The sequence below is a fragment of the Acartia tonsa genome, chromosome 4 (genome assembly GCF_053477335.1).
Source record: "Acartia tonsa isolate MP-2025a chromosome 4, ASM5347733v1, whole genome shotgun sequence".
Classification (NCBI taxonomy): Eukaryota; Metazoa; Arthropoda; class Copepoda; order Calanoida; family Acartiidae; genus Acartia; species Acartia tonsa.
This window is the reverse complement of record NC_137263.1, coordinates 45,818,936-45,842,681: the sequence shown is the minus strand read 5'-3', so window position 1 is coordinate 45,842,681 and position 23,746 is coordinate 45,818,936. Positions and strand designations below refer to the sequence as shown.

The window sequence follows — 23,746 nt, the reverse complement described above, 5'->3', positions numbered from 1 at the left end:
TAAGTTGTTTTTATAGTTTTACAAAAAATCACTTATCCATGTAACTTTTACACGGGTTTTCAATGTTTTGAATATGTCTATTCTATACCTGAAATATAAACGTATATTTGCCTGTGGTCACTAAATAATTAACTGTATTTGCCCTCTTTACTGGCAAAAACTTTAAAACTTAATCAGCTTGAACTGTAATTTTTTATAGAGCATAGTGTGTGAAACTCTTTTTACCTTCTTATTGCTGTGCTACAAATTATGTACATTATTGTCAATTTAGTATTGTCATATCCTTCAGATCTGTGATTCGTACCTCCCCCATTCCTGGCGGTCTCTAACCTGAAAACTTGTACTTAATCAACTCCGCTATTTAATTTTCTTCTCTCCTTATATCTTCTTCATTGCTCCCCCTTACCCTCTTTCGGCCTCTCTCTCTCTCTCTCTCTCTCTCTCTCTCTCTCTTCCATGCCCCCTCTTTCTTTCTTGAATTCTCTCTCTTTCTTGATCTCTCTCTTTCTTTCTTCTTTCTGTCAGCTAATTAAAACGTTTTATCTTATGTTTAATTCATAATTTTTATATTTCATTGCAAATCTCTTTGAATTGATTGGTCAGTTGGTATTTAGATTGGTAAGTAATAAATCTATGACGTCATACAAGAGGGTCAGTTGGTCTGTGTTGCACTTACAAAATCAACACTATTTCATGCATTCAATATTCAGGGATCTAAAGGAATAAGACAATGTCGATAAATTAGTGTACATCTCCAATGATGATACACAAAATTGCCCCTTCTGTAGATTAAAATTATTGGTTGAAAGAAACATTCAAACACTCAATTAACCAACCAATCAAAATTTGTTAAGTCAACAAATGCAATAAAAATAGCCACAGTTTCAAAGCCAGCGAATAAATAAACATTGTTTTTAGGGTTGTGTATCTAACCCCTTAAATTTAAGGGTGGTGTAACTTTTTTACCTATGCACCCCCCATATACGTCCAGGGGGGGGGGGTAAAGGGGTGATTACCCCCCCCCCAAATAAAAAAAATGCCTCTAAGAATAAAGATTACCACCCCCCCCAAAAAAAAATGAGCTTGGACGCCCCTGCACCCCCCTTTCTTTTTTTGGTGTATCATTGAAGTGTAAATCATTAATTTTGCCATACACCCTTCTGCACTCCTATGTTTATGTATATGTATCATAGTATAATCTATTTATCTTTCTACCTCTACTTCTTTTCTTATATGTAATGTATATTTTATATTCTTTCTGTTTAATCCAGAGGCGTGCACAGTCATTCACCAGGGGGAGGGGGTGAAACCATTTGGGGGTGAAAATGAGGAAAGCAGGCCTACTAAATTTCAATTATAAGGGGGATGTTGACACCCCTATACAGCTACACCCCCCTTCCGCACGCCATTGGTTTAATCTCCTATTCTTGCTAAAAGTTGAGAAATTCTTACTTCCTTGTTCTAAGCCTTATAAAACTTTTTTTACATGTATGTATAATAGTATATATAATATCTATACTATTTATTATACTAGTGGTTGCGCCCCGAACCTCCAGGGTAGCTTTATTTGAATGGAGAGAAAGGGGTCAGATAATATTCTAAAACCACTCCAAGACTTAAATTTACAAATGAAAAAGCCTAGAACCATTTTGGGATCAGTTTGTTTTTTCCCTAATTGAAGAAATCGATTCGTTCTGTGGCTACTAAGATCATAATAAACAGACAAACACCAAACTTCTTTATAGGATTTGTACAGGCGGCTTCACCCCTAGCATCTATGGACCCTGTCTTATGTCTATATTTATGTTTCTTTCATTTGATTCTTTAACGTTTGTTTGTCCGGCTGTTTAATTTTTTTTTTATAGAACTTGTTTTTAATGTTTCATTTGTGTACTGGGAGGGAGGGGACATTGGGATGTTTATTAGACTAGTCCCCAAAGTTTTATAATAACATTTCCTTATACTTTGGGGACAAAGTGAATTATGATTGGTTAGATCATAAAGTTGAATGTTCAAACGTTTCAACCACTAATTCTGTTCTATAAAAGTGGTAATTTTGTGTATCATCATTAAGGGTGTACATAAATTTTTCGGCCATTGTCTTATTACTTTATATCCCTGATATGAATATTTGTGTGTGCGTGTATGTGTGTGAACGCGCGCTAGTTCGTGTGTGTGTGTTTACATATGTGTTACCTGCCCATAATGTAATAACCTGGTCAAACCATTTATGGGTATTTTTCACTTTAACACCACATACTCAAAAGCTGACTTTTAATTAAATTTTGCTTTTTGATCTATTCTTACCTTTTTTTTGTAAAAGTGTATTATATAGATAGATTTTTAAAATATATTTTTTGATTTTATGACTGCAAAATATGACAAAAATTATGCAAATTTCTTTAAGAAACCAAAATATTGGTCAAATGAAAACAGACAAAATCGAGAGTGAAAGCCGAATTGTTAAATTTTTTTTGTAAATTTTAAAATACCGTTTAAGTGATAATTTATACTTCACATAGTGGTTGATAATTCTATATTAGCCAAATTATATATCATTTAATTGGTTTATTAAAATACTAGCGGCTACGCCCCTAGTGTCTGGGGGATTTGTATGACAATAAATAATCTAAAAACATTATAATTCATATGTATTATGTAAACCTAAAAAGGGGAAATCAATCAGATGAGCAGTTATTTAAATCTTAAGAATCAGACAAATACATTCACTACTTTATATAAAGGGATGATCCTATTTAATATTAAATTTTTATTCATTCAGATTTGAAAACTTATCAATTGCAACCCCTGTCAAAATTGTTGATATTCTATCAATATGTTCAAGTTCAAGTCTCTGTGCCAAATATATTGCTTCAGAATCAATTTTTCTATTAATAAATGTTTTGTCTGACAAAATATCGCAGTATCATTAAGTTTACATACCGTTGTACTGGCCAATCATAAATCAATCTTGACCTCCAAAGATTTTGAGGTCACAAATGGTAGAACGTGTTTATGAACTTTGGGGGTCAGTATAATATATAACAGGCCAATGTCCCCTCCCTCCCTATATATTGTGTAAATAGGATGAAAGTCATAAATTAGACTTTGGACGGCTACTTGGATTATAATTTAATCTTCTCCAAATTGTAGAGTAGCCTTTAAAAATTGGGTAAATAAAAGGATGCAGATTAATTTTACTTACATTCAGGGACGTCTAAGGGGGGGGGGATAAAGGGGTGATTACACCCCCCCCCCCCCAATAAAAAGCTTGTCTATATGATATAAGGTTTACACCCCCCTCAAATAAAAAAGCTTGGACGTCATTGCTGCCATTGTTACATTATCCTTGAGATTTGCAAGTTTATTAAGAAACAAAGAAATGAAAATAAAGTCCATTAGGACAAACATGTTTATAAGTAGCGTAGCTGTCACAAGCTTACATATATTCTGTAAATACCTTATTAAATTTTCTATAGGAATCATAAGATTCGTCAAATAAATAGCAAAGTCATAATCTTTTACAAAATCTGACATCTGGAAAAACTTGTATCGACTTACTACACAGCAATTGTCGAGTAACTCCGCTGCTACTTAAAAGGAAAGGGGATTTTTAATTTTTTTCATATAAGAAGTGTTATGGGAGGGGTAGGGGGGGTTAGGGCGTAGGGAAATAGGAAGAAGATTTAAGAAAGGTTAAATATGGGAAGGGGAATTTATATTCATATTAGTGGATCCCTAATTAAAAACCCATTTAAAATTGTACAAATTTAAGTTTTAGATTATAGATATACAGGTAAGGTATGTATTTATAAATCATTACTTAATTACTTTTAAAAAAACAATCCAAATATAAAATTATGAAACATAACATAATTTTCAAAGCATGTTTTTTAAAATAGATCTACCAAAATTTGAAACTTCTATCTCATAATATTTCTGTAATTAATACAATATAATGCTCATCAGGGAAGGATATAGCAACGAATTATCACACTGGGAGTCTAAAGGCGAAGCCATCCGATTCCAAAGTTAAAATATTGTAGTTGTACTCTGTCTCTGTGATCACACATATGCTGCACATGTGTCAATATATGCCCCAAATAATTCCCCCCGACATACAAATAAAAAAACAGGGCAAAATAAGAAATAAAATTAAATTTTTGCCAACTTAATTGATATATACAAATTATTATATTTTTAAAATAAAAAGAATAATAGAAAAAATGATGAAGTTAATAATTACCCCTTGTTTGAAGAACTGGTCGGAGAAAAGCCCTCTTCTTATATGTCTCCGTTACCCCTACAAACTTCATATATCACCCCCCTTCTCCCCCTTATTCCCCTACCCCAGCCTGTGTAAGCTACTGTTACTTGTAAAGATGTGCATATGTATAATTGTTATTAACATATACATACATACAAGAAGATCTCTTTCTTAGGCAGGATCTTCTTCTTGTAATGTTTATGTGTTTTCAACAATAATTAGTTTTAAATTCATGTGATTATATTATAGTTAGATTCTGAATTATATAGTGAGATCTAAAAATATTCTATATATATATTAATTATAATAATATGGTGCAGTGAAAATCTAGATTCTGTCTTACAGAACACGAGAAAACAATGAAAAGAGTGATTTTATCCTTGTTTGGTTTGTAAAACAAATATTTGTTGGCGAGAAAAAGCCCACAACAAAGACCAAAAATGTCTGTGAAAGGATTTTTCATCTTTCTGTTGTTTTTGGCCAGTCTTCAAGGTAGGAAATAATATATTGCAAGGTTCTTGTTAATTTTAAACATAATTAGCGGGGCTACAGTCCTAGTGGCCTCTAGCGGGAGGAGGGTTGAATTTACCAACCAAATTTTAATTTTAGATTTAAAAAGAAGCAGTTTTTTTTCAATGAAAATGTTAAAAAGATGTGCTCATTTTAGTAAATAAATCCATAAAAAAACTTAAATGTACTACTAATTAAATTACCTATTAAAATGTTTATTCTTGAATAAAAGTTCTACACACATACACAAAACATCCTTTGATTACACGACTTTTGTTCATAGGTGACAGATATTCATTATCTAGTCCACAAATGTTTTTTAAGTACACATTGAGAAAACAATTAAAGTATTGCTATGAAAAGTTAAAAAGTACTTACTATTTTTTGTTAAAAAAATTATTTATTTTGTATGCGTCGTTTTAGTACATAAATCGAGAAACCTTTATAAGCAAAAAAGGCATTCTTTGTATATAATTGGACCAGGAATATGGTGGTGACACGCCTGACATAACTGCAATCAGTTCATTATTAATGCCGCCGCTTCATTTGTGGCTTTATGCCTTAAAAATCTCCAGACAACTAGCGAACGCTTTAAATAATTTAGTTGGTTTCAAATATATTTTGAAACTGAGTTTATTTTGTTCCTTTATCTGATAGATGGGTCAGGGATTTAAAGGGATAAGACAATGGCCGATAAATTGATTTATATCCCCAATGATTTGATTATGCACTAAAGTACGTACCCCTTCTGTAGATTAAATTAGTGGCGAAAACTTTTGGACACTCAATTTATTAAACCAACTGATCAAAATCCATAAAAGTCCTCAAAGTTGTTAAGCTAACAAATAAGAAAACTTATTATAAAACTTTGGGAACTAGTTTATTAAACAGCCCAATGTCCCTTCCCTCCCTTTATATGAGTACATAGTGTAAAGGAAAGAAAAGTTAATATCCTGTTATCAGACATAACATGATGTATAACGTACAATATTTTAAATTATAAACTTTTCAATATCAAACATTGCTTCAAATATTTTTGTAAACAAAATATATTTATTGCAAACTTCTAGACCCACGTTTTTTTGCATGGCTAAAATATTCCTTTCTTAAATATATTAATGGGTTCTATTAAATCTATAATTTATTCCATTATCGGCGCCGGTAACATCAATGTCCAAAAAATTTAAAAACTGCGTCCAATTGAAATTCATTTGGACAAAAACCGGTTGGATTTACAAAAAAATATACTTCATATGTTATTTTTAAAATTTAATTACCTAAATAAAACAACTCCTTCCCACCATAAGTGCCCATCAAAATCTCGGGAATGGCAAAAATCGTCATAAACCGACGCTGTCAAAGTCTAACCCAAACAAAACTGGGCGCAAACGATTAAATGTCAATTTGAGTTAAGGTGCTCCTTATTTGCGAAAATCTAAGAAATTCAGGGAGGGAGGGGACATTGGACTGTAAGTTATTGTGGTCCCCGAAATTTATGAACACGATCTCACATACGGTGGCATAAAAAATCTGGGAACTTTCATCAGAAGAAACATTTAATTTATCGTAATTGCCATTGGAGGTTTACATCAATTTATCGTCTGTTGTATTATGCCTTAATATCTCTGGAAGAGTTAGTCTTTTACTCACCAGGTATTACTAGAACCTATCTATTGTTTCATAAATAGTAAATATACTTCTCAGGCTTTGTTTGATAAAAGTTCGAAATGTCCATCCGTCCGTTAGGTTTACTAAGGGCGAAAACACAACTTTTAATAAAGTGCTGAATTTGTTTGGTGAAGATTCACTGTGTCAAGAGCATCCAGTATATAATTCACTTGGTCCGTCGGTTCATAGAAGGCAACAAATTTCTATAAGAATTATATGTTTTACTCAGATTCTATTTAAGATAGATGTATGTCGGTCCGTCGGTAATGCAACGTATGGAGACATTTATATTCTATTCTTCATCAATATGCAATTTCAATTCCATCAAATTTTTAAAGTTTTTCTTTGATTATTGAGCTTCAACATTTTAATGCAATTATAATTAATTTTTCCGTTCATTTGTGTAGATTTTATAAGATCTTTGTAATCTTATAACTACTAATGGATTTTGTCATGTTCATCATTTTTGGTTATTAAATTTTAGGTAAATAATAGGGAAATAAACTAATTTTGGATACCTAGATAATTTCCTTGTACTTTTTGTATTTAAATAAGATGTAAAACACTCTTCCATGTTATAATCTAAAAACATGTATGTAATATGTACATATTAAGTGTATAAGTATCCAACTTTGAGGAAAAAAGTAGAAGATTAAAGGTGGCTCCTAAAGTTCTTCTAAATAATACCACAACAGTTGATTTTCACCCTTGCATAGCCTGAACCTTAGCTGTATTATCATGATTAAAACCCAGGTTAAGTAAGTTAATTGTCTGGGCTTAACTCTCTGGCACTAATTAAAGGTTACACTACACTACTCTCTTACCATTCAAGTGTGGACAATACATTTTGGCCCATTTACAATAGACAACCAGTTATAGACTGGTCATACTATCATTTATAATAGACAAGCAGTTATAGACTGGTCATATTACATTTACAGCAGACTTAGAGCTATAGAGTTGACATATTAATATTTACAATAGACCAGCAGTTATAGACTGGTTATAATACATTAATAATCGACCAGCAGTCATATTATAATTTATAATAGACAAGCATTCATAGACTGGTCATATTACCATTTACAATAGACAAGCAGTTACAGACTGGTCATATTACATTTATAATAGACAAGCAGTTGTAGGCTGGTCGTAATATTATTATTAACAATAGAAATACAGTTATAGACCAGTCATTTTACTAATTAAATAAATTTTCAACTATAGACTAGTCAAATTACATATTACCATTTACAATAGACAAGAAGTTATAGACTGGTCAGATTAATAATTTTTTAAAAGATAAGTTAAAATTACTTTAGATATAGTAGACTCAGCTAAACAAGAACATACACAAGATGAATTTCGACCTCATAGCCACCAGATCCATGACAGAGCAAGCAAACATCATCACCGACACCGGCACCGTCATCATCAGCGAGAACGGCGGCATCGTGGCGATATACGCAAATCTGAACTTCCGCCATGTTAGTTTCGCATCTTGCATGATAGATCAAATTTAGTTTCCTTATAATGTACATGGCCTGGTAATGGTTATTATTAAAAACAAGGATAAGGATTACCTTCAATAGCGAATTTCAGAAATAGATTTGGTGGTGGTGGCGTAATTTATGTCTAGTTATACAAAAGCTGTGCATGATTTAACTGGTACTTGTTTTAGATTTGTTACTTGTAAACAAATGATAAGATGGTGATGGAAGCAATTTTAGAAGTTCAATTACTGTAGAGTGTACATTATCTTAATAACATTCTCTGACTGTCTGGTGCAAAATATCTCAGTAACTGCTTGTCTGATTACGTTCTGTTTATTATTTATTTTCAAACTATTGTTCGGCTGAAAATAGGACTTTGTAAAGTACAAACCAGGGATCCAAAGGGATAAGACAATGGCCTAGAAATTGATAAGATTATCCCTTCTGTAGATTAAAATAAGTGGTTGAAACGTTGGACCCTCATTTTATTGAGCCAACCAATCAAAATTCCATAAAAGTTCCCAACGTTGTTAAGTAGAAGAATAAGAAAACTTTATTATTAAACTTTGGGGACTGGTGTAATAAACAGCACAACCCCACCCCCTCGACAACTAGAATATTCTCACTTTATGTATAGACTAGTTGCTTCGCCTTAGCTTAAAATGGGTTCGTCCCAAGAAAGGGTGGTGGCAAACCCCCAAACAGACGAGCCCAATCATTCCTGCAGTTAGCGAGATCTTCAGCTTCATTCGGACGGACAGACGGATGGAGACACTGTTCTACTTTGTATTATATCTAGCTTAATTTTTATGATAATTTCTTACAGTATTTGTTCCATGGAGCTTATGCAGAGAGATGTGATGGGACAATGGGCTGTTTATTACACTAGTCCCCAAAGTTTTATCATATCGTTGTCTTATTCGTTGGCTTAACAACTTTGGGAACTTTAGTGATTTTTGATTGGTTACTTCATTAAGTTCAGTATTCAAACGTTTCAACCATTAATTCTAATCTACAGAAAGGCTAATTTTGTCAATCATCATTGTAGATGTACATCAATTTATCGGCCATTGTCTTATCCCTTTAGATCCCTGGAGGTAATGAGTTCCTGATAGCTCTTTATTTACATAATATCATATAATATACTTCAAATCTTAAAGTGGCTTCTCCCTTATTACATATGGACCATAAATGTTTTTATGCTTATTTAGGTTAGGTTAGGTAAATTAAAGCTAGAAGATCCCAGTACGGATGAGACTCTTAAGATATGAAATAAGTTTTTTTCTCAAAATATAAAATAAGGGGGGGGGGAGGGTTCGTTGGTCGAGAAAAAGGTTTTAGAGAGTGAAAGAACAAAAAAACAACATAGTTTTATATTATTGTATTATATAAGTTATATTATCAACTTTTGATATTTAATATAATGAATATGAATATAAGAAAATGTCAGCAATAGAAAGCACAGCATTTATATTCTGTTTTATATATACCATTTACAGCAGATGTAAAACGTTTTGGTTTTAGACTATTGCAAGTTTTATGAGGGATCATTCGACAATTATACATACGTACCTAAGTTATATGTAGAGTTAATATTCTACTGCGGCAACGCCCCTAGAGGCTTCTAAATGCACCTAAAGGAAAGGGGATGGGACGACCCTTAACTTTTAATTTAAATTTTTTTGGTGGGGTCAATTTTTCTAGGGGCGTGATCTCTATGAAGGTTAGTGGTATGCTCCCCCTAGTTAATAGTTATAAACCTACCCAGGACCAATGAGAATCTTCACTGTTAAGCGGTTCTGTGGTTAGCAGGGTCCTTTGGTACACACAGACAGACAGACACAGATCCTGTTACTTTTATACAAGAATTTAAGACAGACAGACAGACAGACATACATGAACTATTCAATATAAAAAATATTGTATGCAAAAATAAATATTTGGTATGAATGTATAAATGAACAAGGATGAAAACATCCATAAAAGCAAAGCACTGATACGGGTAATTCTATTGAAAAACTGCTCAAATACAGGATATTGTTTTAGGACATACTTAAATTTTTAGGACTTGATTATAGAGATGATACGCTTTCTAACTCATACCCAACTGCTGTAGGAATCATCATGCAAAGTTTGAAATCGATAGGACAACAATAACATGCCTAAATTAACGAAAAAGCTATCCGTTCCGGACGGACAGACGGACACACCCTAATTATAGAGTAGCTTCGCTACTAAAAACCACCATAAATTTTGCAATATTTTGTGAGGAAAATGAAAGTTTGTTGTGTGCCTAATTTAGCATGTACTCACAAACTTTACCAAACTTCAGGCATCTCAAAGGATAAGACAATGGCTGATAAACTGATTAACATCCACAATGACGATACTCAAAATTTACCTGTCTATAGGTTACAATTAGATAAAACGTTTGAAAACTTAACTAAATAAATAAACCAATCAAAATTCTATATAAGTCCCCAAAGTTGCTAAGCCAACAAATAAAAAAATGTCATATTAAAACATTGGGGACTAGTGAAATAAAGAGCCCAATGTCCCCTCCCTCCCTGACAAAACTTTCAGCTTCACCATCCTTCATGTAATATATATACTCTCATATACAGCAGGGATATTAAGGGATAGGACAATGGATGATAGATTGATATACACACCCATTAATGATAGACTAAATTACCACTCCATAGATTATAATTACATGTTGGATAGTTTGGACCCAAACAATCAAAATTCAATAAAAGTACTAAAAGTTTTTGAGCAACCAACAAATTAGATTACGAAAAATGAAAACTTTGGGTACCAGTATATTTTAAAGTCTAGTGTTCCCTCCCTCCCTACATAAACAACATACACAAGTATTTATTCAGGGTGGAACCATTAAATCTGGTATGCCACCCCTAACCGCTGAACCGACATGGTCCTCATTTACAATTAAGCTTCTTAAAGGTCCCGGGATGGTTTTATGCTATCTTATTTTATTTTTAAAAAGTATCGGTATAGTTTTAGGCTACTTTTCTGAACTTCGATATCCTAGATGCTAAGGCCGCAGCTGCTAGTACTTTATGAGATAGAGAACTTCAACCAGGATGTCTAGTTCTCTGTAAAGCGGTCATATTCTTCAATTAAGATAAAATATAGAATAATTAATAAATAATAGAATTAGCAGAGTAGCCTTTCTATTAGGGCCTCTTTCCACCCTGGGTATGTAAATATATACCTTCATACACAAATATATATTTATAAATGTAATATTAGGCATTAGATATATTGTAATAGGGGATGTCTATGAAAAAACTAAACAAATTTTCTAAACTTTCAATTGGAATAAGATAAAATTGAATTGTAACTTTATTTTAAAAAGTTAAATATATGTATATAAAGAAAAATTAAGTAGAAATAAATTCTTTTATTAAGTGTGTCTTCATCCAAATAATTTTAAATCAAACTTTTTTATGATACACCATGCAAAACTGAAACTATAATGAACCACACTAAGTTTAGCCTTCAAATATTTCACAAATTTTGTTCCGGAAATTTAAAACAATGGATTAACATTTACTTGATATAATATTAAATACTAGCGGCTCCGCCCTTAGGTAACCTGAGATAGGAGGTGGAGAAAATGGACCCCCTAATTTTTAATTTTAGTTTTTAAATATAAATTTAACAAGTGGGGGCGGGGTCATTTTTTAGGGTCTTTTTTTCTCCCTTAAAATAGTTATAAACCTTTCAAGGACACATGAAAAGCTAAATTGTAAAGGAGAACTATAACCCTCAAAGTGCCTAGTCGAACAGATCTCAGGCCTTTGCAGGGGTTATGCATTGAAAAAAATTACATGCTAAAGGCTAAAAAATTATATTTTGATTGCCACCAGGCTTTTAAATTTAAAACATTCATTTTAAGGTAAATGCAGTGTACCTGAAAGACGGTGGAGGTGGGGGGGGGGGGGGTGCAGGAGCTGGAGAAACTTAGCTGATGGCCTCTTCTTTTACAAAACATGAAATGGCATATATTATCAAACTTTTTCTACCACAAGGGCGAGCTTAGGCTTTTCTAAAGGGAGTGGTATTTTAAGAAGGACTTAATAGGTGGAAATTTAGAAAAAAAATATTTTTCTTCTGAAAATATTTTTTTTATGAAATTAAGGTTATTTTCTAGGAGGGCAGAAGAACTTTTTAAAAACTTTTTTTTTTTTTTTGGGGGGGTGGGGGGGTTGGTATGATATCTCCGAATTTCATGTTCTCTGTACGCCCCTGCTCTTACTCCCTTGGGTTTTGAACTAAAGTTGAGACTTTTTACATGGTAAAATCTGTGTAATGGTCACACATCACAAATAATTTATATCAAACACTAAATAAAAAGAATATAAAACATTCATGAAAGTTTCAGGGAAAATGAATTATATTTTTGTAGGGATTTTTTTCCAGTATTGTTCTGTTCTCAGCAATACTGAAAATATTATGTATAGCATCGTATTACAGACAATTTTTAACGAATATTTAAAAAAATCATAAAATTGATACCAGTTTGTTTAGTCCGGGCCTTCGCACCCACGGAAAACTGGTTTTAATCTTATGATTTTCATTTTGATATCCGCTGAAAGTTGTCTACAATAATATCGTATAAATAACTCTTAAATCTTATAAAATTTGGGTTTTATTAATAATTTTAGCGAAGCTTCTCTATAATTCACTTTGAAAATTCATCCGTTTGCAGTCCGTAACAATATAAGGGAAAATTTGATTTTCTAAGCTTCTATTTGATTTAGACTGCTGTTTTTGTATCGCTTTTTAAAGCACATTCAGTATACAACTTACTCTGTCTGTCAGACTGTCGTCAATCATGCAACAGTACACGTAAAACTATTTTTTGGGAGGTTTCGTGATTTTATATCATTCTTCTATTATCTATCTATTCTTAAGTCCTTCTTTTTATTTCTTTTTTTATTACCACTCAAAACTTGCTTTATAATTCACTTTGTCCATATTCAATCCATCATTTTTTGGCGCTTCGCTACTCATGGATGTTGTCATCCTTGTTTTTATTTCAATGGCTTTCTTTAAATCTATATTGAATAATTGAATTAGTATATTAAATCCATTACTTTGTATACTTAGCACCTAAAGTTTCAATGAATGTGAAGTTTATTTAATATACCAATATATACATATATTGTATTTACAGATTGATCAAAGTTCATAGAAAAAACAACAAGCAAATTTTTAGACATATAAAGCAGTTGCCAGAATTTTTTTCTTTTCTAATTCAGAAAATTTTAAGAATTTTTGATTTTCTTAGTTCAATGAAACAGGAATTACAATTATACACTAGCATAGAGGATTTTATGTTGCAAGAGGAATCTTCAAGAAAAAAATTCAGATGTCTATCTTGAATATCATTCAAGTCCATACAATTTTCCCCATAGAGTTATAAACAGACTGAGGAAGATACAAAAAGACAGACATTCATCATGTTGCTTCTTTCCTAAAAAAAAATATTTTACTATATCTGAGCAATAGCATATATTTAATTTTTGATTTAATTTTTGTTCTAACTGTATATTTAGTGTAATATAGTTCTAAATTAGTCTGCCTGATTTAGTGGCAATTCTCAAACAAACTTTGCTGACGGCTATTTCATTGCACGGATAGAGGATAAATTTGATATTATTTGTTTATGTATGTATTAAAGTAAAACAATAGGGGGGAAAGGCGAAAAATAGATATGTCCCCACCCTGGGGACTCTGTACCGACTTTCAATTAGATCTTTGAATATCAGTCAATAGCGTCGCAAATAATGACACAGCCAAGTTGCTACAAAAGACCAGAAAGCAATTTGCTAGCAGATAAAAAAATGTCCCCAACACTGGATCTAGGTAGTTATCTGGATTATATATCTATACTTATACATTTATTATGAATGCTTTAAGTAATTTATGTCAAGAGTTAGTTTAGCATTAAATAACTAGCTAAATGTATATAAAAAAAGAACAAAAAACTGTAACACGATGGTAACAGATGAAATTTTAAAGTACTAGCGACTACGTCCCTAGCTTTTATGGGCCCAGTTTGCCAAGGAGCAGGGAGGGGCTTGAAAATAGCTTAAAACCATTCTAAGGCTTAAATCTTCAAATATAATAGCCTAAAACCACCCTAGGTCCTATGTGAAGCTTACCTAAAATAGAGAATCCAATCAAAAGCTTTAGACAAAAAACCTTACTACTTTATAAGGATAATGAACAATATCATGTATCTTTATTAGATATATTACGAAATTGTACGTTAGTTAGGAAAAACAAACTGTAATTAATGAATAAAGAGATGTCATTAGAATCATTTCTGTATTATAAATAAATTAGGGGATGTAGGTTTTTTTGTCAATGTCGAGAAACGAATAATTCATAACTTACTTTAAAGTACAGACATACGGGCATTGTTCATATATTTTTATGCCTTTCTATTATTTTTCCTATCTTTGAATAAAAAATATCCTTAATAATCCACGGTTTGTTGGTGGCTTGATTAGTTTGATATCCAATACTTGGCTACCCCCCCACTCTCTCTCACAAACTTTAAAATAATAACATTAGCTCTTCCAGGAACAGGAGCTGGGCCACCAGACTTATATTATATTATTATCCTTATACTAAAGTAACAGGATGTTTGTCTATGTATCTGTGTGTATGTACCGAAGGATCTCGCTAACCGCTGAACCGATCGGGTGTTCTCCTTAACAGGGTAGCTCCCAGAAAGGTTTATGACTATTTTGGGGGAGGGTACCACGTCCACCCTCCCAAGAGAAATCACAATAAAATCGAAAAAATTGAAATATTCCCGTCGCATAGTGTCGCTAGCGTAGTGGCGCTGCGTAGAGACATGAATTTAACAGCTGATTGACCATTATTTCTCAAATTAGATATTTAAAATAAAAAAAATTTAAATGCCACTAGAGGCCTCTAGGGGGCGTAGCCGCTAGTACATATATATATATTATTAGTTTTTTAACAGTTATAAATCTATCTCAGCCATAACACTAAAAAGAACTACTGCTGCCTCATAACGAAATATATTTCAAAGAAAACAATCTTCATTATCAATCGCATCTGTAATAGAAAACAACAACATCAATAAATGAAAGAATTTTACAAAAGTATTAAGTCATTTAGTTTAGCCCTTTCCTATTCTATAATATAAAGTAGTAAGGTATTTTTTGGTCAGTAGCTGAAGATTTTAGAAATGGCTGGTCCGAATGTTTAATTCTTTTCTGAGTTTGCTTTATATTTGTGTTGTGATGGTTTGTGTAGGCTATTTTCATTACATATCCGTCCTCCCCGAGGCTAGGGGCGAATACACTAGTCTGATGAATTAGTATACATTAATGAAATGGTGATGGTATAGAAAGTTGGTCGAATAGCATGTCTGATCCCTTAGCAAGGGTCCCAAAATCTTTGATAAACTAAGGGATACAGTTATTGGAAAATTACAGCTAGATTTATCTTCTCCTAATTCTATAAATTGATATTATTTTATTTGGAGCTTTCAAGTATTTTTTGACTATAATTAAACCGCCATTGCCCTTTCCCTTTAACTCCGCATTAAATTAAATCATTTACTTATCTAGATTTACAATTAATTTCTTAACTTAAGTTTAGAAATTATTGCTTTAAAGTTATTTTTGTCTATGATTAAATTTGATATATGACTATTTGGATGAAAATTTGATATATGACTATTTGGATGAAGCTGCCTTGAAAGATCAAGAAATAAAAAACAAAGCAACGCTGAAAAGAAGAGAAGAATGAAGTGAAGAAAGAAGCAGAAGAAGCCAAATATAAAGATAATGCTTCAAGTAAGACATGCTCAGATGCATGTTATATGAATGGTGGTGGTTATTATAATGAATATATCTTGGTGACGGTGATAGCAAAAGAATCTTATTAGATTAGTAAATTACCTTATTTTTGTAATAAAAATTGAAGTTCTTATACATGTAGTGCCTATAAAAAAGTAGATAAGTTTTTAAAATTTGGACGAAGTATCCCGAATAATTAGTCCATTATTCTAATATGGCGTTATTCGGGATACTTTAAAAGACTAAAATAACTAAGATATTTATAACCAGGCTTTAAAATTATTTTTGGAATTGTGAATACTGATGAGAAACGTGTATTTTTTTTCTTAAAAAAATTTCATGTTCAAATATTTCACACAAAGGAGTTTTTTTAATAAACGTATTTTTTATGCTTATAGTAGGCTAGGCTAGGTTAGGTTAATTAAAGGTAAGCTAGTAAAAAATAGTAACCAGATAGGATATTTCAGCAGGGTTAGCCCTCTGAAGTGGCTAGGAATGCATTTTTTTCTTCAAAAATGAGAAATAAATTGGGAGAGGGGGGATTATCGTGGTAAAGTTATAGGTGTAAGTGGAAACACGGAATTCACACATGTATTCTCCATTTTGACTTGAAACACTTTATACACATTAATGCAGAATTCTAAACAAAACTAGGTCTCGGCAGCCGCGCATAAGCCGTGCATAAGCCTCAAATTTAAAACCACTTGTGTGCATAAAAAAATCCGAAAAGATGGATTGCCTGTTTAGGAACAGGTTTAGACATCCTGCTCAACTTAAAGTTATAAATTGATGATTTCACTGAGGCTTGCACGCGGCTGCCGAGCCCTGAACAAAACACATGTGGAAAAATCATTCATTTTTAAAGAATCACTTAAATCAAGTTTGTAATACACTGTTTCTAAATGCAAACTTCTAGATTTTTTTACAAGGAAAATAGAATTTTCTTCATTAAAATTATAAATAAAAACTTTTATGCATAAAAAAGTCTTGTTTAAATAATAACGATATAATTATAATTCATTTTTAAATGTTCTTTATCCCTCTTACTGTTCCACAGGGAGTATTAATGTATCTGAAAACTTCCTGGAAGTTTGGGGACCATAAGAGTTTACATCAACCAATTACATTTGTCAGAATGGTCTACATACCTCTTTTTGCACAGCTCTTACTATTCCTATACAGAGTAATTATAAATTGTCGCTCCAAAAAAATTCAGTAAATAAGGGAAAAAATTACGATGCAATAAATAACTATATTATAGGTTCCGCTTTGATTATATATAAAATTTAAAGCACGTCACTATCCTATAAATAATCTTGAGCCAAAAATTAAAGGATTTCTTTGAATTCAATGCATTTTAAGCTTGAAAACTAGAAATATTTAGATGGAATGTCTGTGCTATTCTGTGCTATTCATGATGGGAAGTAACCAAGTATAAAGATTTCATTAAGATCTACCAAATTCTAATAAACAGGCTAAACTGTTTTGTCGGAGCTATAAAGAATAGAAATACACTAAAGACATACTGTCAAGATCAGCCAATTGGAGAATAGTAAAGTTACATTTCAGACATCTCATTGGTTGAAACATTTTATAGATTTTGGTACATATGGGCATATCTATTCATTGCGTTCGCATTCAACTAACATATTAATTTAGTTATGAATAGTTGAATTTCTTAGGATAAAATTAGCTTTCTAAAAATTATGTCTTTGAATAATTTCGTCAAAATTTGGTCGCCCTTATCTCGTATGCAACAAAAAATAAACAAATGTTTTTGTGTGCTAAAAATTCCATTTTAGGTTTGACGAAAAATGGGGCCAGACTGGCCATCTAGATATACTATGTCTATTCTCTAAACCTAGTTTTTGAAAATTTAAATATGATAGTATACATACAAACTAAAAGTCTTACATATAAAAAACTTATCTTTTCCAAAAGAACAAACGTTTATTGGTGTTAGGATCTATTTATGAGAATAAATATTGTATTGACTACTAGAAAAAAATTTAATAATTTCCCAATAACTAGTGTTCTGATAACTTCTATTCTTTTTACTGAAAGAAACATTTTTATTGTTAATTAGTCCTAGCTAAAATTTAACTGTATTACGAAACCTGAGCTTATTATGGTGGTGGTTAATTGTATGTATCTTAATTATCGCTTTTTCTTTATGTTTCATTATGTTACGCTTTCTGTGATTTAAAAAAAACCCCACAAAAATGATTTTAATAAAAGAAAATCTTATATAATTGAGCTTTTACTCTATTTCTGTTTAAAGTGAACTAATTTCTACAGAAATACAAAAAATCATAAAAGCGACTTTTTGTCTTATCCAATAACACGACAATTTTGTTATAGGTAGAATTTTGTAAGAAAAAATTTCTTTTCAAAAATATGTTTTTGAGAATGAGATTACTCACTATTTACTAATGAGGTGGCGGTGGGTGGGCTAGTTTTCATTAATATTCGTAAGTAACTTTATCCATATCCTTATCAAAACGAATGTGACCTGTTTTATTTTAGGATTGGTTGGTTACACTCCTATCTCCCAGGGATGCGACCAGAGATCCTGCTACCCAGCTACTGGTAACCTTCTCATTGGCAGGGAGGACAAGTTATCTGTTACAGATACTTGTGGAATGGACCAGAAGGTAATATGTTCGAATATTTATCATCTGATGAAATTGTAGAATTGGCGTCTAAATATCTTACTATTCTTAATCATGTTTTAATGGTCATATAAATTCTAGTTTAGATTCTATGATATACTCTGGAGGCCTCTAGGGAATCTTGAGGTTTGGGGGTGGAGTCGACCTCTGCCTGCCCATTTTATATTTTAGTTCTAAAAAGAAATAGATTTTTTTTTTTTGGGGGGGGGGTGGGGGAGTAGGTCATTTATTTCTAGGGGTGATTTCTCTTTGGAGGGTGGTGGTACCCTTCTCCCAAATAGTTACATAGTTATAAACCTTCCCTGAACCGTTGAGAACCAAATTGGTTCAGCGGTCAGCGAGATTCTTCTGTACAGGCAGACATACACACAAACAGACAGAGAGCAATCCTGTTACTTTTATATAAGAATATAAAATCCTTTGGTTTTATTACAAATTTTATTGAAATCATGGAAAATTTATAGAAATTTTTGTCTTAATTATTTCTTGACTTTCTTTTTACTCTCTTTGTTATGTTATTATTTCCACGTATTATTATCTAATACTTGGTGTTGTATGTGCTTTATGGTAGCTGAGTAATACAATTTCCAACCAACTTATGCAACCCTCTCTCCAGGGATGAGACAATGGCAGATAAATTGATGTATATCCTCAATGATGATATACAAAATTACCCATTCTGTAGATTACAATTAGTGGTTGGAACGTTTGGAAACTGAACTAAATGAACCAATCAATCAAAATCCAATAAAAGTCCCCAAGACTGTTCAGCCAACGAATTGGAAACGTTGTCATAAGATTTTGGGGACTGGTGGAACAAACAGCCCAATGTCCCCTCCCTCCCTGCCCATCTCCCTTTTCTATTTCTATCTAGTAATTCTCGCTTACTCTTTGCATTTTTTTTTCTCCCTGGAACTCTCTAAAATTCTCTCTTCTTTTCTCTTAAATAATCCATCATAAATTTTCCAAATTCTTTCCTCTTTAGACAATGCTTAGATTAAAATATATTGTATGGTTATATATCCAGCATCAAACTAGAGAGAGAATATTACAAATTTTTCTTTCTTTCAGAATATGATAATAAACTTATTAGTTTTATTGTTTAGTTCTCGTAAATAATTTCTTGACGTTGTTTTTGAACACATTAAAAATTCCTAATAGTAAACAAACAATTCAACCACTTCAGAATTTGAAGAAAAGTATAATAGTTATTGATCGCATCGTATTGTAGATAACTTTCAGCGGATTTTCAAAAGAAAAAATTATGAAATTAAAACCAGTTTTATGATTATTGTCTAAATATTCCTGAAAAGTTGTCTTTAATACGATGCTATATATGATTTGTCAGTATGGCTAAGAACCGGTTCTAATCCAGTGGATATTAATCGGTTTCGAAGCAATACTGGAAAATTAGTTACTATTATTGATATATGCCTCATTTCGAATTCTGACAGGTATTGTAGTTAAAACACTGAAAAGACATTTAAAATTACAAGAGATCTATTTAGATTAAAAATCTAATAAGAATTATATTTTTAGAGTCGATACTGTATAATCTCGTCCTTGGACCCGCACACTCTCGGAGGATTCCAGGATAGACATGACAAGTGTTACTGGTGTGATGCTTTTAATGAGGTAAATATATCCTTATCCTATTAAGTAAAGTAGTAAGATTTTTTGTCTAAAGCTTATGATTTCAATAACTACTGAACTGATGGAGCACTTCTTTTAAGGGAAGCTTCATATAAGTTTTTGGGTGGTTTAAAGCTATTTTGATTCTAGTTTTAAGATTAAGGATAGTTTTAGTCTATTATTTTTTATTTAAAAAAAAAACATTAAAAGATGTTTATCTTTGATGCAAACTGACAAAGAGTCTTTTGTATTAGAAATAGTCTTTTCATAAATAAACAATTTTTAATTCTTTTGTAGTGAAATTAAAATCTCTTTAATAATGAAGATAATAACTTGAACGCAAACCCGAGATTTTGAAAAATTTCCCTCATTTTGACGTCAGTTCTCTGTACGGGGGTCTGACAATTTTAAAACTGGTAAAAGTCATATAAAATTAATTTTTTCCACTTTAGAATTATTTCTACACAATAAACATTTACCTACAATAAATTTTAACTTTATTGAAAAATTTGAAGCTAGACCTTATCATGCCTAAACGCGACTGAATATTCCAATTATTCATATATGATAATAGCAGGATGCTTGTCTGTTATTATAAGTATAGATGTACAACAAAGAAACTACCTGGATTTAGTGTTGGGGACCTTTTCCGTCTGCAAGCAAATTGCTTTTTGCTCTTTTGTAGCGGCTGTATTAATAATCCCGACGCTATTTGGTGATATTCAAAGACCCAATGAAAGTTAGCACAGGGTCCACTGGATGGGGATAAACAGTTATTTAACACTTCCCTCTCTATTGTTTTACAGCCACAGCTAACTGCCATAAATATGGGGGATTACTAAACCCTTGGCAGAATAAGTACAATACTACAAATAGAATAAATATTAAAAATGCTGGTTGTAAAACTGTCTCTTCCTCTTCACATTTTCAATCCTTTTTTTTTATTTGATTAAACTTCTTGGAAACTAAATTATTAAACCGAGTGAGAAGCTGTTTTTTTTTATCTGTGTAATTAAAAATTAAATCTTTATTAGAGAAGTTATTAATAGATGTGTTTATAGTGTTATACATTTTTTAATGAAAAAAAAGTAAATTTTGTGAAAAGAATATTTAACATAATTTGGCGAAAATACCACAATTTTTTTTCTTGGTATGGTTAAAAGTTTTTGCAAAGTTTAGGGAGGGAGAAAGAATACAGAGCAGTCGAGAATAATTAGAGAATTTTTATAAAAACAAGGATAACAATATTCAAAAATAACTGAAAATATGAATACTAAAAATCAAATAGATTTTTTTATGTAAAATTATCTTATTAGACAATTCAAAATTGGGAGAAATAAGCTCAAGTACTATTATTTTTTTTTTTGTAAAAAGCTTTCCTTAAAATATGATATGGTTATTTTTACAGATAAGTTGTAGGCCAAAAAAAGGCAATTAACCTTACAGCTTAGCGAGGGGTTCTGGAAAGCAAGAAAGATATTTTAGATATTTTTCTAAAAACGTGTTTTGAAGAAAAAGTGCAATTTCTTTTAAAAGTTTTTTTTTTCATAATTCTTGCTCTTTACGTCAAGTCAGGGATAGGACAACTAAATATAATAATCATCTTTATTCTAATTTATAGAATATTTCTTAGGTAGCTAATATGCGGAGAAAGATAAAGATGTATATTGATTTAAGAGCCATTGTCCTTTCAGTTCCCTGACCTAAGGCATCTGAAGCCAAAACAAAGGATGGGAATAATTTTCATATTCTTGAAAATTTAAGTAAATTACTTACATATTTAGTGTTTAATCAGAAGTGTCAAGAAGAGGCCGGAAATTTTATTTAGTTTAATAAATATTTTCACTCGATTATAAGGCATAGGGAATTGTTCATTTATTATTTACTAACTTTGGGTGACGGAAAATGCTATTTTTCCTTCTATTCGTTTTCGGAAATACCTCATTAAAAATAGGTATTCGATTTGAAACTAAATATTCTATGACCTTTAGTTGAAGATAAGTAATTTATTTCCCATTGCATTGGTTAAATCCTGTCAATATGATATGGATAGAATACATATACTTTTGTTTATCCTTATTTAGGAAGAGTCCCACAATATCTCGAGCATCGTGTACAGATGGGAGCCACCTACCGAGAAGGACCGCGCCAACCAGAAGATGACCTGGTGGCAGGCAAGCAACGGACAGGAGAAGGTGACCATCCAGCTGAACCTGGAGGCAGAGTTCCACGTCACCCATATCATTATCACCTTCAAGACTTTTAGGTAAATTAATTTGTTTTGTATCAAAATGAAAAAGTGAACTTTTAAAAACATTATTTTGATAATATTAAGGTAAAAAATAATAAATAAAGAAGAATGCAATTGAACAATAGGAACAGGACAAAAATGCTCATATGCAGCTCAGAACATTGGAGGAACAGAGGGGGGGGGGGCGTAAATTGACCCTCCTCTTTTAATTTAATTTTTAAAACGAAAAAGAAATTTTTTTTTTTTTTTTTTGGGGGGGTATTTCAAGGGCGATTACTCTTGGAAAGGTAGAGGTACCCCTACCCGAAAGTGTCTTAAACCCGTTTTAGACATATAAGAAATTTCAGCTAATGGTACCTTTGAAAAAAACGTTATACTGGCCTACCTTTGGTCAATTAAAATGTATAATGCCTATCTTTGGTCATTTGTATTTTATGACGTCATATTTTAATATGCACGATATGTTGCTTCAAATTCTTTAATAAACCTGTTATAATTAAGACCTGCTGCAATGTATGTTGAGAAATCTTTTGACTGGGGCAAAACCTGGAGGATCCACAGATACTTCTCTTCCAACTGTGATATTGACTATCCAGGAATTCATAAAGGTAACAAATAGGGAGTCCGCCATATTGACAAACAATGCGACAATAACACGCGGCATTAGCGCAATGATAACATGTCGTCTTGCTGTCGAGCGACGGGAAGGTGTCGGTTTCAAGTCTGTACCACACCGCATCATACTAGAGGCATTTAAAATGGTACCTATTGCTGCTATGTTAAATGCTTGGCAGTAAAAGGAGGAAGAATTCTAGCTCCTAAACAGGCGCTACTAAATACTATACCCCCGCCATAACTCTGCAAACCCAGCAAAAAAAATCGTCTATGGAAACGGAGTGTATTTAACCCCCTTCTTTACCTGAAAATTTAACTAAAAATATTTCTGGGGCTTTATACATTTATTTTAACACTTTACATCTATCTTATTTACTTTAGGTACATTTAAAAAAATTACTATAGTTACTCAATGTCATTTAAAACTTATATCAAATTTTGAAAAATCAGTTTTTGTTTCTTTTCCATTCGTTCTCACAATTAATCTTTAAAAAATGAAGATTGGAGACTTTGTGAACTTTAAAATGTGAATAAAAAATAAAATTAACAGGGAAAAATTGTTTTGACATTTGTGAGTGAGTCAGGTCTGTAGGAAAAAAATAGAATGGTGGCCAATATTTTGTCGGAGATTGTACTTTTGTTCAGGGATCTAAAGGGATAAGACAATGGCCGATAAATTTATGTACATCCCTAAATGATGGTACACATAATAACTCCTTCTGTACATTACAATTAGTGGTGAAACGTTTAGACACTCAACATAATGA

The 23,746-nt window shown here is 31.9% G+C and overlaps 1 protein-coding gene across 1 annotated transcript in view; it reads left to right on the top strand.

Moving 5' to 3' along the window:
- The first annotated feature begins 4,394 nt into the window (after positions 1–4,394).
- LanB1 (laminin subunit beta-1) overlaps positions 4,395–23,746 on the top strand; it is a 59,294-nt gene continuing 39,942 nt past the window's right edge. Inside the window, exons 1-5 of the mRNA XM_080158489.1 lie at positions 4,395–4,759; positions 18,336–18,463; positions 20,021–20,116; positions 22,198–22,379; positions 22,866–22,972. Coding sequence (XP_080014615.1) covers positions 4,708–4,759; positions 18,336–18,463; positions 20,021–20,116; positions 22,198–22,379; positions 22,866–22,972 — 565 coding nt within the window. The 5' untranslated portion in view covers positions 4,395–4,707. The remainder of the gene's footprint in view (positions 4,760–18,335; positions 18,464–20,020; positions 20,117–22,197; positions 22,380–22,865; positions 22,973–23,746) is intronic.